General features: G+C 43.7%; 1 protein-coding gene across 9 annotated transcripts in view; it reads left to right on the top strand.

The window, feature by feature from the left end:
- The window catches only part of lzts2a (leucine zipper, putative tumor suppressor 2a), a 218,523-nt gene that overhangs the window by 185,179 nt on the left and 14,198 nt on the right, over positions 1-19,146 (top strand). For all 9 annotated transcript variants that reach the window (XM_043713076.1, XM_043713071.1, XM_043713072.1 and 6 more), the window contains one exon: positions 16,397-16,912. In XM_043713076.1, coding sequence (XP_043569011.1) covers positions 16,436-16,912 — 477 coding nt within the window. In that variant the 5' untranslated portion in view covers positions 16,397-16,435. The remainder of the gene's footprint in view (positions 1-16,396; positions 16,913-19,146) is intronic.

A 19,146-nucleotide genomic window follows, 5' to 3' on the forward strand; every position in this document is an offset into this window, starting at 1 on the left:
AACCCTGTTGTTTATTAGTTATAGAGTCATTGGAGGTGGCAGCTAGCAATTAAGAATGAAAAACTTGGGACGTAGATCTGGTGATAAAATCTCCAGGAGACACTCAATTAGATTTGGCAGCTCTTGGAAACTGTGAGCTAAGAGTAGGAGGAGGAGAGACAGAAGAGCAATTCTGAGAAATTGACAATTTGGAAGAACATAATTATACAGCAAAATGAAACTAATTATAGTTGAAAATTCCTGTGCCTCAAGTTACCGATCATTTAATTGAATAGATTGGACATTCCTATTATACAGCAATTACTAACTACGTGTAGCAAAAATCAAAAGTTAATCTCTTTTGTTTTCATGAGGAGCAGTGGGTTGTTCCTCTCTGATCAATAGATCCTGGTACCAATCACATACCACTTCAGTACTCGTTTATACCCTTGATTAAACTTATGTAGGAGGGTTTCTTGGAACGTAATGCTGAAAGTGAGGATTTCTCTGGCATGCAATCTCTTTCTGTAAAGAATTACAATTGATTTCAAGTTAAGAATTTCACCAAAACCCCCCCACCGACTTCCAATCAAAGATGCTAAAGCAAAGAATGCTGCTTTTTCTGCTGTGTTAGGCTCGCCTGAAAGCCATTGACCTTCCAGACTAAAATTCCTGACCCTTCGTCACACTAAGCTTCAAACAATGCAGTGGACAAATATCAATACATCCCCTAAAATCCCTTTTCCAATTTCTGAAAGGCAGTTGTCAGTTGTACAGTAATGAAGTACTTAATGGTGATCAGTTGGTGAACATTAATTAAGACCATAAGATGAGGGGTAGAATCAGTCAATTCAGCCCATTGAGTCTGCTGTGCCAATCAATGAAATCAGAACCTGCACAGAACCATTTGTCTGCCTTTTTCCCATAACCAGTGATTCCTTTCCCGATTAAAAATCTGCCTAGATCATCCTTGAATGTACTTAATTACTTCAACAGCCTTCTGTGTGAAAAGATGACATGGTGGCTCAGTGGTTAGGACTGCTGCCTTATAGCACCAGGGACCCAGGTTCAATTCTTGCCTTGAGCGACTGTGTGTGTGGAGTTTACACATTCTTCCCGTGTCTGCGTGGGTTCCCTCCGGGTCCTTCAGTTTCCTCCCACAGTCCAAAGATGTGCAGCTGAGGTGAATTGGCCCGGCTAAATTACCCATAGTGTCCAAGGATGTATAGGTTAGGTGCAAATAGTTATGGGATTACAGGGATCGATTAGGGTGAGGTGGTTCTGGGTGGGATGCTGCTTGCAGGGTTTGTGTGGACTTGTTGGGCCGAATAGTCTGTTTCCACACTATGGGGATTCTATTAAAAAAGTCCACAGATTAATTTCTCAATTGGGGATTTGTTTGTGCTCCTCGATATTGGAATGGACTGAAACTATGGTACTTTGAGGATTGGGGTGGATGTTTCTGAAATGCACCTCTAAGTTATAAATGGGTGTGAAGATTGGCTCCAGTTTGATCCCAACGGTGTGGCCTTGTGGTATAGAAGCCCAAGGATAACAGTTCACTGATGGGAAATCTTTTGTTAATAAATCCAGACCAGATGGACAGCAACAACGAAATTGCAGAGTTATGGGTGAGAATTTCATTAGAAGTCAACTTTTTGCTGAGATTCTGACACATCATTTAGGGCATTTGAACCAGTTTGTTTAAAATATATCTCACAGTTAGTATGCAGTATATCTTGAAAAGACATGCTCATGACATCACTGTATCATAACATGTGACCTGGAAGAGTAAAAGTCTCAGACTCCGTCATTACTTAGGCCACTGGAAGCATGGTTGCTGGCTGGACTTGTGCTAATCTTTGTAACTGACAAAGTTAACAATAACCCAGACACTGACGTACCTGTGAGTTGCATAAGGAGCTGTAATACATGTCTGTTGAACCGTTCAATAATACATTGCCAATGTCTAGGTCTTGTGGTATGGGAGCTGTTATAAGCATTGCCTTAACAGGTACATATCCTTTCCTGCAGGCAAAAGCCACACCACAGTGTGCTTAATTAGGAAAAAGTGAGCATTAGCAACTTAGTTATAAAATATCCACATGAAGATTTGAATCTGTGGGAGATAAATCCCCATTAAAGCATAATAGCCAAATAAATCTCCATGGATTATTGTGAAAGTTCAGATCTGCTTTCTGAGTTGTAGCTTACCTTAAATGGTGTGTTTTGAGAAATTTGCCGACCAATGTTACTCCATGTAGACCTTAATAATTCTTACGCCACAGTCTGAAGTCAGCTGCTTTGAGTAATTTGACATCAGCGATCTTTTTCATTCTGGTAAATGTGAAGATGTATTTATTTACACAGCATGCCTGGGGAGTGGTACACTATCTGCTGGCTGTGTGAGTGTATGGGTTAATTGGTAGCATTCTCATCCCCTGAGCCCAAATTCAGGGTGGTTAAGTGGTCTAATGTGGAAAAGTGGTAATGTCATCACCTCTGGACCAGGAGAGCTCAATTTGGCTCAGTTGGCTGGGTTGCAATGCAGAGTGATGCCAACAGTACTGAGGTGACCATGAAGAATTCTCCTTCTCAACCTCTCCCCTTGCCTGAGGCGTGGTGACCCTCAGATTAAATCACCACCAGTCATAAGTCTCTCTAATGAGAGAGCTGTCCCAAGGTCTGGTCAGACCATAGTGACGTTACCTTTCATAGGAATGAAAATCTTTCTCTGAAACATCATTTTTGTTTTGAGGTTTGTGCATTGTAAAGCCAACACTAATATTACAAAGAACAAAGAAAATTCGAGCGCAGGAACAGGCCCTTCGGCCCTCCAAGCCTGAGCTGATCCAGATCCTCTATCTAAACCTGTCGCCTATTTTCTAAGGATCTGTATCCCTCTGCTCCTTGCTCATTCATGTATCTGTCTAGACACATCTTAAATGATGCTATCGTGCCCGCCTCTTCCATCTCCTCTGGCAATACATTCCAGGCCCCCACTACCCTCTGCGTAAAGAACTTTCCACACATATCTCCCTGAAACTGTTCCCATCTCACATTAAACATGTGACCCCTCGTAATTGAGTCCCCCACTCTGGGGAAAAGCTTCTTGCTGTCCACCCTGTCTATACCTCTGATGATTTTGTTGACCTCAATCAGGTCCCCCTCAACCTTCATCTTTCTAATGAAAATAATCCTAATCTACTCAAACTCTCTTGATAGCGAGCGCCGTCCATACCAGGCAACATCCTGGCAAACCACCTTGGCACCCTCTCCAAAGCATCCACACTCTGCAAGGTTTGTGAAGGTTTGTAGCTCAGGTTGAGGTTTAGGGTGTAGGTTTGCTCGCTGGGTTTGCTCGCTGAGCTGTAGGTTTGATATCCAGACGTTTCATTACCCGGCTAGGTAACATCATTAGTGGCGAGCTCCAAGTGAAGCGAAGCTGTTGTCTCCTGCTTTCTATTTATAAGTTTGTCCTGGATGGGGTTCCTGGGGTTTGTGGTGATGTCATTTCCTGTTCGTTTTCTGAGGGGTTGATAGATGGTATCTAAATCTATGTGCTTGTTTATGGCGTTGTGGTTAGAGTGCCAGGCCTCTAGGAATTCTCTAGCATGTCTTTGCTTAGCCTGTCCCAGGATAGATATGTTGTCCTAGTCAAAATGGTGGTTTTTTTCATCCGTGTATAGGGCTACGAGGGAGAGAGGGTCGCGTTGTTTTGTGGCTAGCTGGTGTTCGTGTATCCTGGTGGCTAACTTTCTTCCTGTTTGTCCTACATAGTGTTTGTGGCAGTCCTTGCATGGAACTTTGTAGACGACGTTGGTGATTTTGATTGTGATTTTGATCTTTCTCTGTGCATTTTTAATTGTTCTTTTTCTTTACTTGGTCTAATTTTATTCAGGCTACATTCACCATTCTTTTCAAAGGTCTGTATGAGATGCTTGTAAATAAGAACATAAGAAATAGGAACAGGAGTAGGCCATTCAGCCCCTTGAGCTATTCAACAGGATCATGGCTGATCCTGTATTCCTTACATCCTGTATTCTTACCCTTTCCCCATAACCCTTGATTTCCCGACTGATCAAGAATCCATCGATCTCAGCCTTATTTATCCAGTTCTTGTGTATATATGTGCAGTGATGCATTTTGGAAGGTCAACTTGAATGCTGAATATAAGATTAAAGACAGGATTCTTGGCAGTGTGGAGGAACAGAGGGATCTTGGTGTTCAAATCCCTCAAAGTTGCCACCCAAGTGGATAGAGTTGTTAAGAAAGCATATGATGTTTTGGCTTTCATTAACAGGGAGATTGAGTTTAAGAGCCGCGATGTTTTGCTGCAGCTCTACACGACCCTGGTGAGACCACACTTGGAATATTGTGTTCAGTTCTGGTCGCCCTACTATAGGAGGCTTTGGAGAGGGTGCAAAGAAGGTTTACCAGCATGTTGCCTGGACTGGAGGGCTTGTCTTACAAAGGGATGTTGACTAATCTCAGACTTTTCTCTCTGAAGAGAAGGAGGAAGAGAGGTGACCAGATTGAGGTATACAGAGTAATGAGAGACATGGATAGAATCAATAGCCAGAGACCTTTCCCCAGGGCAGGACTGACTGGCACGAGGGCTCATAGTTTTAAGATATTAGGAGGAAGGTATAGAGGAGATGTCAGAGGTAGATTCTTTACACAGGGTTGTGAATGCATGGAATGTGTTGCCAGCTGTGGTGGTGGAAGCAGAGTCATTGGAGGTATTTGAGTGATTGCTGGACATGCACATGGACAGCAGTGAATTGAGGGGTCCGTAGGTTAGGTTATTTTATTTTAGATTAGGAATAATCCTCAGCACAACATCGTGGGCCGAAGAGCCTGTTCTGTGCTGTATGTTTTTATGTTTTATGTTCTATAACTCTGGCAAGGAGTTCCAAAGACTCTCAATCCTCTGAGAGAAGGAATTCTTCCTCATCTCAGTCTTAAATTGACCCCCTTTCATTCTAAGATAAATGAGCGCAATATTTTTGTCTAATATTCCAAATCTTGTCTTAACAAAGGATTTAACTCAATTACTTTGAGCTAATATTTATGTTAAAATAGCATTGAGCAATCTTCACTGACAGCATTGAGTGTTCATTATACAACAGACTCTTAATGTTCAGAATTCTATGCTCCTGCCTTCCACTTTTGAACCCATGAATTAGTCTGTTCTTCAAAACTAAAAATTGGTAAGAATATCTAACAATGTGTTGTGAAGCCAATGAAATGGCAAGGACCTAAAGACAGTTGTGTTGCTTCAGCCACACAATCACCATCCCTATCTCTAAGCCAGGAGGCTTGGGTTCAAATCCTAACTGCTCCAGAGGTGTTTCTGAGCATAGTTAGAAATACAGAGACACAATCCAGATCAATTTTGGTTCCTTTTTGCTTCCCAAGCTGTGATGACTTGGGGGGGTGGGGGTGTCAGGTGATTAAAAGCTAAGTTTCTCCAGCATTTTCTGTGTTTGTTTCAGGTTTCCAGCATCCTCAGTATTTAATTAAGAGCATTGTTTTTGCTTGAAATGAATTCATACGAATTTCCTCCTGTGTAGTTTCCGTTCCCATTATTCAGTCGGCCTCTCCCGTGGAAGGTTAGATCATTCCTTTGTTGCCTCCCCTCAAGGTCAAGCAAAGGTACCACTACCAAATCCAGTGTGATTGACCAATCCATCTCTGTTGCCATCACAGTGGATGTTCAAGAGAGGTTATCAGCATCAACAGAAATTTCTAGAAGCTAAGATATTGGTAAGATGGCCTCACATTAACCAAATGTTAGTGGAAAAGTTTAACACGCAGTCATCTTTCTCCAGAATTAGTTGTTATGTGACATCTTACATCACCAATGATGTATGCTGACTATTTCCATATTTACCATTGACCCTTTACACTACACCATATGCCCAGTGAACAGAGAATTTTCCTTCACTCAGAATAATGGATCTTGACTGACTCCCTTGGAAAACAGTGAGTCTGGCAGGAAGTTTGCAGTTTGGCTTGGAGGTCCTGAGTGTTAAATATTGCCAGGGTAGATCAAACCCAGAAGGTAACTCAGTGATGGGGGTGGGTGTGTCTGTTCCTGATGTGTATTTCTCCCCTACAGAATTTCCTTTTAATTACCCTCCCCAGCCCAAAGATTCCTCTCCCCTAATGCTCGCTACAGAGGGGTGGGGTGGACAGTGATGTTATAACTGGACTAAACACTCAGGCTGGGGAGATGGATTTGAAACCACCATGGTAGGATCTAAATTTGAATTCAATTAATAAATCTGGAATTTAAACGGATAGTAAGGGGGAAACCCTTGTCAATTGTTCAATAAGGTCAGAGTGTTCACTAATGTCCTTTGATGAAGGTACCACCCATCCTGACCTGCTCTGGCCTATGTGTGAATCCATACCCGCAGCAATGGGGTTGAGTCTTAACCACCCTCTGGAACAATCGAGCAACTGACTCATTCGAGGCAAGAAAGTGTTAAGGAATCGCGGAAAAAGCAGGAAAGTGGAACTGTGGATTATCAGATCAGCCATTTTCTCATTGAATAGCAGAGCAGTCTCAATGGGCTGAAGGACCAATGCTGGCCATTGACAGAGACACCCATCTCCCATGGTTTAAGGGTGGCCTGGTTAGGGAGGGGTGTACTTCAGCTTTGGGTGACCCTGCAGAACCTTACCCAGGGTCGGTCTGTCTTGACAGAATCCACAGTCAGTCTTGGCAATATGTTCAGTCATAGGAACAGTTATAGCCAAAATCAGTCCTTCTCTCGCTGATAGGCAGAAGCTTGGTCACTCCATCAGGACTTCGCTCTGAGACCTGGTAATTCTCCCCTGCCCCATTTCCCTGTAAATCTGCTCCCAGATACTATTCCCATGCTGACAGGCTGAGGCCTGTTCAGTATCTCTGGGAATGTCTGACATCCATCCCTGATCTTGATTAAATTTATAATCCAGCCTCTGGGTCCTCTAACCTTCTAAATAAAATTAAAATAAATTGTCGAGTGGAACCCAATCTGTTCTCTTCCAGACCTTGGTTAGATCATCTCCATGTCTCCATTCTCTAAAGCACAAAGTCTGACCTATTTTGATAACTGGGATAGTCCAAAGTTAAAAATCACACAACACCAGGTTATAGTCCAACAGGTTTAATTGGAAGCACTAGCTTTCGGAGCGACGCTCCTTCATCAGGTGGTTGTGGAGGACACGATTGTAAGACACAGAATTTATAGCAAAAGTTTACAGTGTGATGTAACTGAAGTTATACATTGAAAAATACCTTAATTGTTTGTTAAGTATCTCATCTGTTAGAATTACCATGATAGTTTTATTTCTTTCATATATAAGTCACAAAACTCTTTTCAAAGTTACATTCTCAGGTCAACTGTAACAATTGGTGTCAGCGCAGTTAAGATGTTGAAAGTGTTAGCCCCCTGTGTTCCCTGTCTGTGCCATAATGTTTAGACTGATTCTAATCTAAAAAATGAGTTAACAGAGTCTTACATGGATTCATGCAGTTTTTGAGCAAAGTACAATGTAACTCTGCAAGCACAAATTCACCGCACAAACATATAAGTATATATGTGCATGTGGGTTTTTGTCTGTGTGTGTGTGTGTCTGGGGTAGGGGATTGTGAGTGTCTGTGAGAGAGAGTGTATACATGTGTGTGAGTGTAAAGGGGTCTAAGTCTGTGAGAGGGTGCAAGTGTGTGTGTCTGTAGGAGTGCATGTGTGTGCACGCGATAGGATCTGTGTGCTAGCGAGTTACTGTATGTGAGTTTGTGTTTGTGTGTGCACACACGCAGTAGGGTCTTGGTGCTAGAGAGCCAATATGTGTGTGTGTGTGTGAGAGAGAGTGTGTGTATGCAATAGGGTCTGTGTGTGTGTCTGTGTGCTGGAGAGCCAGTATATGTGTGTGTGTGTGCATGTGCGTGCATGCAATAGTGTCTGTGTGCGAGAGAGCCATTATACGTGTTTGTGCATATCTGTGTGTGTGTGCGCGTATGGGGCCGGGATGTGGGGACTACAGTGATGAGACAGTTGCATGTTGTTTATTCTGTGTTTTCTTGTGACTAGCTTGTCAGACTGCCTCAGATGAGATTGCCTAATAGTTATAATGAGATTCTGAGCCGAGTCTAAGGGTTGCAGCTTGTCTTTGGCAGAGACAACTTTTGCCTTAAGAACAATCTTCCCTTGATGAAGCAATTTCAAAACACTTTGTAAACATGACTTTTGGATTGTAGTGTATTATCTGTAGCTGCAACAAACCAGTTATTTTGAAAAGTCTTATCTGCGTAATGAAATGATTCATCTCGTCATTCTGATGAGGCATGGGTGAGAGGCATCATTGTTCAACAAAGGAAAGTCAGGAGCTCTGGATTCTTGCTTAGTAATTTGCCAGGCAAGGAAGAGGGAAGTCTTAAAATTAGAGCAGCGTACTTATAATCATCGCTTTGTTGATGAGGTTCAAGTCAACAAATAATGTATTAACAAATCTCTGTGTGTTGTATCCCAATGAGAAGACAGTGACGTTTTTCTTTATCTGCAGCTGAGCTTGTTTGGACAGTGGGGAGTCCAGGAATGGAACTTGTGCCTATTTTCCATCCAAATAAATTCATGGGGAATCAGGCCTGTTCTCGTCCAGGCATTTGATTTATCATGGACGATTGAGCACAATTCAATCCCTCCAACAACCGATACAACAGGAACTGAGGAGTCTGTCTAGGCATCCCGACCACAACAAATAGACACCAATTTCCTGGGATTAACACCAGAGGCTGTTCCATGCAGCAAGAGGGATTGAACAAGTGAATGAAGCAATGTTACCACCATCAAACTGCTTCATCCCAGGCCATTGTTTTTGATTTAATTTCGAAAAAGTGGGAATTAGAAGGAAAAGATCGATATGTTAATCGATTGGCAGTGTTTTCTGTCAAAGAGGTGAGGCATCCTGATGGAGCACATTGTGGGAGTACTTTATCCCGAGAGTTTTATCCACAAGCAATTCCAAACATTAGCATCAATCCAATTGAAATCCTGCTTTGGAAGTGATGTGGTTTTGGTACTAGATGTTATAGGGAATGTAATGTCATTTTTTGCTTTGTTGCACCCTTTGCTTGTGAAAATAACACGCTCCCCTTTCAACGTTAGGTTAGATGAAGGTCTGAGTTAAATTCAGGAACCCTTGCCTTTTCTGAATGACTTCTCTAATAGAGCCAAAAGTTATTCAAACACACCCTCCAGGGTTGTTCCCTAATCTGCTTGGATTAGAGATTACTCTCCATGGCCTTACTATGGGCAGTCCTGCAGAAAAATCAAGGAAACAATAAAAAATTTCTGAACGTTTTTTAAATAATTGAATTCTTCTTCATCACAAGGCTGTTTCTGGGGCTGTGTTCTGCTTCACGGCAGAGATAGATAGATTCTGGTTCAGCAAAGGGTAGTGGGCCCAGATGGGACTGGGGACTGGAGGTTACAATCAGGTCAGCCACGATCTTGTTAAAAGGTAGAGCAGGCTCAAAGGGGCCGAATGGCCTGCTCCTGGTTTGTTTGTACGTTGTCCACCCAGATGGTGCCAATACTTCAACCACAAGTGCTTCGTGAGTTATAATGTGCTTTGGACATCCTGAGGTTGACAGAGTCACTATATATTTGCAGTCCTTTTCTTCTTCTTTGACTTGTGAAAGTTAATGTAGTGGTTTCCAGTCACTGTTGGGTGGTTAGCTACTTCAGGGCTGTTGGTGAAGACTGAGCCGGGGTGGGGGATCATGGGCCGTGATGCTGTTCCTGAGATAGCCTCCGCCCTCCCTATGAGCACATTTCCCATACCCCCCCCCCCAATTCTTCCCACCCACCACTAACCCCGTCCCGAGTGCTATGGGCCCTCAGGCCCCAGCCACCAGGCTATCATGTAACCCCAGTCCCAGGCCTTTGAGAAAGACAGGCCGAAGTTTCTCCTATATGTCTGATAGACCTTATCATCTCCTTACTCAGTTATTCCTCAGATAGTTCAAATAATCACATTGTTTTGGCTTTCAACTGCCAATTCTTCTCTGAGTTAAATATCTAGACACTAATCTCCTCCTTAACTTTCTTATCTGCTGATATATAATATGAGCTGGTGCTGTCTGTTGAACAATGCTCAAGGAACTTTCAACAACACGTTGTTTACCCATTGAGTGTACTCGGCTGGATAATCTGTTTGTTAAATCCTAACTCCTTCCCATTCTTCACATTATTGTTTTTTAAATGTATCTCTCTCTCTCCCTGTTCAATGACCCTGTGGATGTAGCAGCCATGATCTTGTGGATCAGTGCACCCCGCGTCCTAGTTTGATAACACTTTCCTGGGATTTACATGTTAAACTGTGTAACTTTGCAGTTTTGAGATTTGTGGGTCAATCCTCTGAAAGTGAGCCAGTGACAGAAAGCTTTGTCCACTGTCCACCTTGTGAGAGCGATGGTGGTACCAACGTTTTCCCATCCACTGACGGATTTGTCTATGGTCGGCGCACAGGCATTGCAATTGGAATTTCATCAGATGTGTGATTGGTCTGACAAGTTCTGTTTTGGAAAACCAGTCTGTGGGAATTAGGAATTGATTCTTATCTTGCTGTCCCTTAGATTATTGTAATGGTTTGGTCAGACCCCTCAACCAGCTTAATCTGACGGGAGTTAGGTACAGGCCCCCTAACAGTTGTCAGGATGTGGGAAAGAAATTAAATCAGGAGATAGAATAGGATTATAAGAAAGGAACTATGACAGTAGTCATTGGGGACTTTGATATGCAGGTGGACTGGGAAAATCAGGTTGGTGGCGGATCTCAAGGAATTTGTGGAATGTCTATGAGATGGTTTTGTTTGGAGCAGCTTGTAGTGGATCCCACTAAGAAACAGGCAATTCTGGATTTGGTGGTGTGTAGTGAAGTAGACTTGATGAAGGAGCTTAATGTGAAGGAACCCCAGGGACAGAGACCATAATATGATAGGATTCACCCTGCAGTTTGAGAGGGCGAATCTGGAATCAGATGTAAATGGTGTTACAGTTGAGCTAAGGTAACAATAGTCAGTTCTTTGATAATGCGAAGGTTGTGTTCTTGTATAACCCACGTTATATAAACATTGGGCTTTAGAGACAGCGTTTAAAGTGTTGGTGATGTAATTGCGTTACAGCCAACACACGCTTTAAAAGTTTGCACTTTAGAAACAGTGTCCCCAATTTGTCAATCACGTTATAGTGAATTCACATTGACAAAACACGCGTTATAAAAGAACAACTTGTACAAAGACATGAGAGTATGAACTGGCCAGAGTTGATTGGAAGGGGAGCCGAGCCAGGAGGATGCTGGGGCAGCAATGGCAGAGGTTTCTGGGAGTAATTCGGGAAGCACAGCAGAACTTCATCTCAAGGAAGAAGAATCATACAAAGGGGAGGCTGAAGCAGCTTTGGCTGTCCATGGGAGTCAGGGACAGCATAAATGCAAAAGGAAAAGTATACAATGTGGTGAAGATTAATGGAAGCCTAGATGATTGGGAAGATTTTAAAAACCAGGAAAGGATAACTAAAAAAGCAATGAGTGGTGAAAGGAGATGAAACATGAGAGTAAGCTAGCTAAAAATATCAGAGAAGTGGCACAGTGGCACAGTGGTTAGCACTGCTGCCTCACAGCGTCAGGGACCCGGGTTCAATTCCCGCCTCAGGCAACTGCCTGTGTGGAGTTTGCACATTCTCCCCGTGTCTGCGTGGGTTTCCTCTGTGTGCTCCGGTTTCCTCCCACAGTCCAAAGATGTGTAGGTTAGGTGAATTGGCCATGCTAAATTGCCCATAGTGTTAGGTGTCGGGGAATGGGTCTGGGTGGATTGCTCTTCGGAGGGTCGGTGTGGACCTGTTGGGCTGAAGGGCCTGTTTCCACACTGTAGGGAATCTAAGATTGCAAGAGTCTTTTTAGATGTAGGAGAGAGGCAAAAGTGAACATTAGACTGCTGGAAAATAAGGCTGGAGAAGAAGGAATGGGGAACAAAGAAATGGTGGAGGAACTAAGCAGTTACTTTGCATCAGTCTTCCTAATGGAAGATGCCAGCAGCATACCAGAACTTCGAGAGTCAGGAGCCATAGGTAAGTGTAGTAGCTATCACTAACGAGAACCTGCAGGGCAAGCCAAAAGGTCTGAAGATGGATAAATCAGCCAGACTAGATGGATTGCGCCATAGGGCTCTGAAGGAGATAGCTGAGAAGATTGTAGAAGCATTGATGGAAATCTTTCAGGAATCACTGGAGTCAAGGAGTGACCCAGAGGACTGGAAAATGGCTAATGAACACCTTTGTTTAAAAGTGAGAGAGGCAAAAGATGGGAAACTATAGGCTGGTTAGCCTAACCTCAGCCATTGGTAAGATTTTAGAGTCCATTATTAAAGATGAGATTACAGAATACTTGGAAGTGCCTGGTAAAATAGGGCAGAGCCAGCAAGGGTTCATCAAGGGGAGGTCATGCCTGACAAATCTGTTAGAATTTTTTGAGGAGGTAAAGAGCAAGTTAGACAAAGGAGAGCAAGTGGATAAGATCTATTTGGATTTCCGGAAAGCTTTTGACAAGGTGGCACACAGGACGCTGCTCAATAAGAGTCCATGGTGTTAGGGGCAAGGTACTGGCATAGACAGAGGATTGGCTGACTGGCAGAAGGCAGATAGTGGGTATAAATGGGTCTTTTTCAGGATGGCAGCCGGTGACTAGTGGTGTTCCATGGGGATCAGTATTGGGACCACAACTGTTCATGTTACATATTAACGATCTGGACGAAGGAACTTCGGGCATAGTTGCTAACTTTGCAGATGACACAAAGATAGGTGGAGGGACAGGTAGTGTTGAGGAAGCAGGGAGGCTGCGGAAGGAAAGGCTAGAAGAATGAACAAAGAACTGGCAGATGGAGTACAGTGTGGGAAACTGAGGTTATGCACTTTGATCTGAAGAGTAGAAGCGTAGACAATTTTCTAAACGGGGAAAGGCTTTGGAACTATGAAGCACAAAGGGACCTGGGAGTCACAGTTCAGGATCCTTTTAAGATTAGTACATAGGTTCAGTTAGGAAGGAAAATGCAATGTTACATTCATTTCAAGAGGGCTAGAGTACAAGAGCAGGGATGTACTGCTGAGAATGTATAAGATTTTGGTCAGACAACATTTGGAATATTGTGAATAGTTTTGAACCCCATATCTAAGGAAGGATGTGCTGGCATTGGAGAGGATCCAAAGAAGGTTGACAAGAATGATCCTGGGTAGGAAAGGCTTGTCATATGTGGAGTGGTTGAGGATTCTGGGTCTGTACTCAATGGAGTTTAGGAGGATGGGGGCGGGGATCTGTTTGAAACTTACAGAATACTGAGTGGCCTAGATAGAGTGGGCGAGGAGAAGGTGTTTCCATTAATAGGACAGACTTGGACTGAAGGACACAGCCTCAGAATGAAGGGACAACTCTTTAGAACGGAGATGAAGAGGAATTTCTTCAACCAGAGGGTGAGGAATCTATGGAACTCGTGGGCTGTGGAGACCAAGTCATTGAGTGTATTTAAGAAGAGATAGAGAGGTTCTTGTTTGGTAAGGGGATCAAGGGTTATGGGAAGAAGGATGGGAATGGGGTTGACAAATATATCAGTCATGATTGAATGATTAAGTAGACGTGATGGGCTAATTCTGCTCGTATACTTTGTAGTGTGATCACTTTAATGTGGAAGCCAGGGTCCACCAGCATTACCTTCACCACATGGACTGCAGTCGTTCTAGAGGTCAGCGTATACCACAAGCTTCACAGTAAGGGTTAGTCAATAAATGATGACCTTAGCAGCGACCTCTCAGACATGCCCAGAATGACAAAGCATACATAGCTTTGATGAGATTCCCTACAGTATGGAAGCAGGCCTTTCAGCCCAACAAATCCACACCGACCCTCCGAAGAGTAACCCACCCTGATCCTATATTTACCCCTGACAAATGCACCTAACGCTATGGGCAATTTAGCATGGCCAATTCACCTGACCTGCACATCTTTGGACTGTGGGAGGAAACCGGAGCACCCGGAGGAAACCCACACAGACACGGGGAGAATGTGCAAGCTCCACACAGACGGTCGTCTGAGGCTGGAATTGAACCCGGGTCTCTGGCGCTGTGAGGCAGCAGTGCTAACCACTGAGCCACCGTGCTGCCCCTGTCTTGTATAAGATATCCATGGGCAATATTAGACCATAAGGCGATAAGGTCATATAATGTAGGAGCAGAAGTGGGCCATTCAGCCCATTGTGTCTGCTGTGCCATTCAATGAGATCATGGCTGATCTGATCATCCTCACCTCCACCTTCCTGCCTTTTCCCCCCAACCCTTGATTCCTTTACTGCTTACAAATTTATGTTGTCAACCAGAAAGTTTTTATAATTTGTCAGTTAAATGTTGCACTTTCACTGAATAATACACGTGAATAGATTACTGTACAAATATAGAACTTAATATATAAATGGTAGTAGGTACATCAAAGGGATTTTATTCTAATTACTGCCATTGGATGCAGTCATAAACTTGAAAAGGAAGAAAACAAGATGTTGTTTGAAGACATCTTTGAAAAACCAAACACTGAAATGCTGACCAGAAAAATTGATTTCTTCTGTGACTTGTGTGTCTTTGATTGGAGGTCAGGGCTGGAGATGTAGTCCAGATTTAGTCTGTTCTGTGTTCATGCTAATTGTTAATACATTCAGCAGCAATCTCCTGATTCTTTCACCCTGAGGTGCAGTGACATTCAGATGGTGGAATTAATGGGGTGAAATGTTCCTCCCTGTTGCTATGAGATATGGGTGTCACTGGATGAGCAACTGTTGTTGCCCAGAGACAGTTGAGAGTCTATCCCGTGGGTCAGGAGTCACATATGGGCCAAACCAGGTAAGGACAGCAGATTTCCTTCACTGAAGGACATTAGTGAATCAGATGTCGTTGACTCTTACCTGCCATTAGGGATGGGCAGGAACTGCTGGCTTAGCCAGCAACACCCACACTTTGTAAATGAATGAAACTAAAGAACAGTAGTTTTGGATCACTAATCCAGTGACATTACAACTACACCAGCTCCTCACCAATAGTCTTCAGTTAATTACGCAGTCCTGTTATTTCCCATCCGTTGCCATGGTGATTGTTAAAGGAGGAAGAACAAAGAACATTACCAGAAAGCTTCAGATACAGTTTCAAACTATATCAATGCACAGACAGTTACTAAAGGGTGCCTCAGCCTTCTGTCATCGTGACATGTCATTGATGAGTTGTGAAAAATGCCAGCATCACACAATAGACAGTGTAATTTGATTGCATCATTCATGTGTGTGATGTCACTACCTGCCATCTTCAAGTGGATATGTTTCCTAGCCAACGTCTATCTCTAGCTGTAAAGTATTTTGGTTTTTTTTTGAAAGCATGCTCTTTCTGGTCTCTTCTTATGTCTGTGGAGGTCACAGATGTCAGCACTCAGAAATGAACTACTTCTCAACTTTGAGTACTCCAGGTCAGGTATAGAACAGCGACTTATGGAACACAGCTTGTTCTATTCTGCCTCAGACTCACAAGTGAAGAGATACGTTGCTGCCTCAACAGCAGTTTGTAATAACCTGTTCCAGCCACTCTTGTGATTGGTTGAATTAATTGGTCCAATTTGTTGACATGAATTGCCATCCTACCCTGTTCTCTGTGAGGTGGTGACAATTAAGAAATCGTTCAGTGCTGTCCTATTTTCATTCGATAAGCATGTTTTCCAACAAGAGTGATTAAACAGCAAATTTGAATTAACTCATTTTCCTTCACCCCCTTTTCACAATCTGTGGGAAATTAATCCCAATAATGATTGGACCAACTTGGACGAAACCCAAACAATTCTAACAGGGTTGACCAGAGTAAATGCAGGGAGGATATTCTCAATGACCAGGGATTCAGAACCAAGGCCCAGTGCCTCAAGATACAGAGTAAACCATTGAGGACTGAGATGAGGAGAAATGTCTTCACCCAGAGAATGGGGAGCCTGTGGAATTTTTGGCCACTGAAAGCAATTGAGCCCAAAGCATTGAATGTTTTCAAGAAGGATAGATCTAGTTCTCAGTGCTAAAGGGATCGAAGAGTGTGGGGAGAAAGTGGGAACAGGGCACTGTTCAGCCGTGACTATATTGAATGGTGCAGCAGGCTGAAAGGGCTGGATGGCCTATTCCTGCTCCACTGTTCGATGTTTTGGATTGGATTGAAGTGGTAAAATTGCAATGTGCTAGTGCATCACGCAGCGTGATCTCTTGGAGATACTTTTCCTGTGAATGTAAATGTTGAAATGTCTATTTTTTCCAGCATTGCATTTCACTAATTGTTTTTGTCTTTGTCTTATCTGATTGCCAGGGAGCCCAAATACTGCGGACATTGTGACAATTCATCGCCATGGCAATGATTCAGGCAATGCCCATAGCTTCTGAGCATCAGAATCCTGAGAGTGAGCACAAACTGCAAACATCTGCAGCATCGCCGATCTTGCAGAGCACCATGGGAAGTGTTGGCAGTCTCGTATCAGGGCGCAACTATCATGACAAGCACTGCAAGGCTACAGAGTACAATAGCAAATGTCGCAAGACCGGCCAAATGCCGAACATTTTCAGGCAACAGGATGGGCACCTCAAAAATGGCTACTCTCAGGACTGTATTGGTGGAGTAGCTTCCAAGAGGCAATGTTCAGCAGTTGGAAAAAGTGGGACTTATGCTTACTTAACCGAAGACCATCGCAATGGAGTCTGGAGCATGACAGAATCGCCCAGCAGCCCTTGCAGCAATCCTGAAGATTTCCACGAAGCCAGGTCGACCAATGGAAATATCCAAGGGCCCCCTCCAAAAATAATTCCAGTCTCAGGCAAACTCGAGAAGGTGAGTCACGATTGGCACCTTTTCATGGGCAATGTGATGGCCTACTGACATACCATGTGAGTTGTGTTGTCACATCATCACAACAGTGTGCCCTCCTCTTATAGATCAGTCCTGAAGAAGGATTATACCTGAAACGTTGGCTTCTCCACCTCCTGATGCTGCCTGGCTTGCTGTGTTCTTCCAGCCTCTTGCCCCTCCTGTTGTAGATTAGCAGACAAGCTCCTGGGGAAACGTAGAAAAGAGGAGCAAGAGTAGGCCATTCAGCCCTTCGAGTCTGTCCTGCAATTCAATATGATCATTGTTGATCATCGGCTCAGTCCCCTGGTCCTGCTGCAGAACATAATTGCTTTGAATTAATTACATCCCAGGCTAATCATACAACACAAATAGGAGACTCTGAGGTCTGCAGATGCTGGAGATCAGAGTTGAGACTGTGTTGCTGGAAAAGCACAGGTCAGGCAGCATCCGAGGAGCAGGAGAATTGATGTTTCAAGCCAGAGCCCTTCATCTGGAATTTCGTATGCCTGAAACATCGATTTTCCTGCTCCTGGGATGCTGCCTGACCTTTTCCAATAACACACTCTCAATACTGCACAAATAGTTAACCTACTGTGTGTTGAATCTATTTGTTCTCAGTGGATTAAACATGTGCATTTAATAAAATGCACAAAGCAATTTTAAAAGCACCTCTGAATGGTTTGTTCACAAATGTCCACCCCGCACAGAGTAATGTTGAAAAATATGGTGCTGGAAAAGCACAGCAGGTCAGGCAACATCCAAGGAGTAGGAGGATCGATGTTTCAGGCATAAGCCTTTCTTCAAGAATTCTGATGACAACCAATCAACCTCATGAAGGGATTATGCCCGAAATGTCGATTCTCCTGCTCCTGGGATGCTGCCTGACCTTTTCCAAAAACACACTCTCAATACTGCACAAATAGTTAACCTACTGTGTGTTGAATCTATTTGTGCTTTTCCAGCGCCACACTTTTTGACTCTAACTTTCCAGCATCTGCAGCCCTCAGTTTCTCCTAGTCAGTGCAGTGTGTGTGGATCCAGTGCCCCATTTCATAAGCAGGATGTGAAGGCACTGGAGAAGGTACAGAAAAGATTCACAAGAACATGACCACAACCAAGAACTCTTCAGGAAAGACTGGGGGTGGGGGGGGGGAAACTTCAGAGAAGTCTTTAAAACATTAAGAGTGTTTTTTTTTAGGGTGGGTGTAGAGATTGATCACTGTAAGGAGAGTAAGACTAAAAGTCACCAAGATAAGATAACCTCTTACATCCAATACCAAATTCAGGAGGAATCTCTTCTCTCAGATTTGTTTTGATTGCTCAATGTATTTTTTCGAGGCTGGCACGGTGGCTCAGTGGTTAGCACTGCTGCCTCACAGCGCCAGGGATCTGGGTTCGATTCCCACCTCGGGCGACTATCTGTGTGGAGTTTGCACATTCTCCCCGTGTCTGCTTGGGTTTCCTCCGGAGCAATAAAGATGTGCAGGTCAGGGTGAATTGGCCATGAGAAATGCCGGGTTGCATAGGGTTAGGGCAGGGGGCATGAATCTGGGTGGGATGTCCTTAGGAGGATCGGTGTGGACTCGATGGGCTGAATGGCCTGGTTCCATGCTGTACGGATTTAATGAATTGGTGTCAGTGGCATTGAGGTAATGAAGGATATGATAGAGAGTCAAATAGAAGGATCTGCTAATGGGATGGCTTCAGAGGGAGCATTAGGAGCAGACTTTAGTTGGGGCCAAATCATTTGCACGTTCTAGATTCCAGTTTAACAATGACCCGTCTTCCACACACATTCTTAGTAAGGTCGAGACAATTTTAAAAACTGGTTCAGAGGGAGATTGGAGAATGGACAAGGACCTCCACTGTTTCTAGTGTTCTGCTGACAGGATAAAGTTGTTCGGAGAAAGGTGCTGGGTTTTATACAGGGCATGCTCTTGTTGTGTAACAGTTGTTCAGAAAGAGTCCAGGGTCCTTGTACACTCAATGCTGCTGCACACTTTTCCCAGGATGGAATACAAAAGAGGAAATGATTTTATTTTGTTTTGTCTGTTAGCAGCTGGCAAAGCAAGCATAGAGAGTCAGGGAGGCCTACAGCATGGAAACAGGCCCTTCGGTCCAACTCGTCCATGCCACCCAGTTTTCACCATTAACTTAGTCCCATTTGCCTGCATATGGTCCTTATCCCTCCACACCTATCCCATCCATGTCCCTGT

Source organism: Chiloscyllium plagiosum, chromosome 22 (genome assembly GCF_004010195.1).
Source record: "Chiloscyllium plagiosum isolate BGI_BamShark_2017 chromosome 22, ASM401019v2, whole genome shotgun sequence".
In the NCBI taxonomy this organism is placed as follows: Eukaryota; Metazoa; Chordata; class Chondrichthyes; order Orectolobiformes; family Hemiscylliidae; genus Chiloscyllium; species Chiloscyllium plagiosum.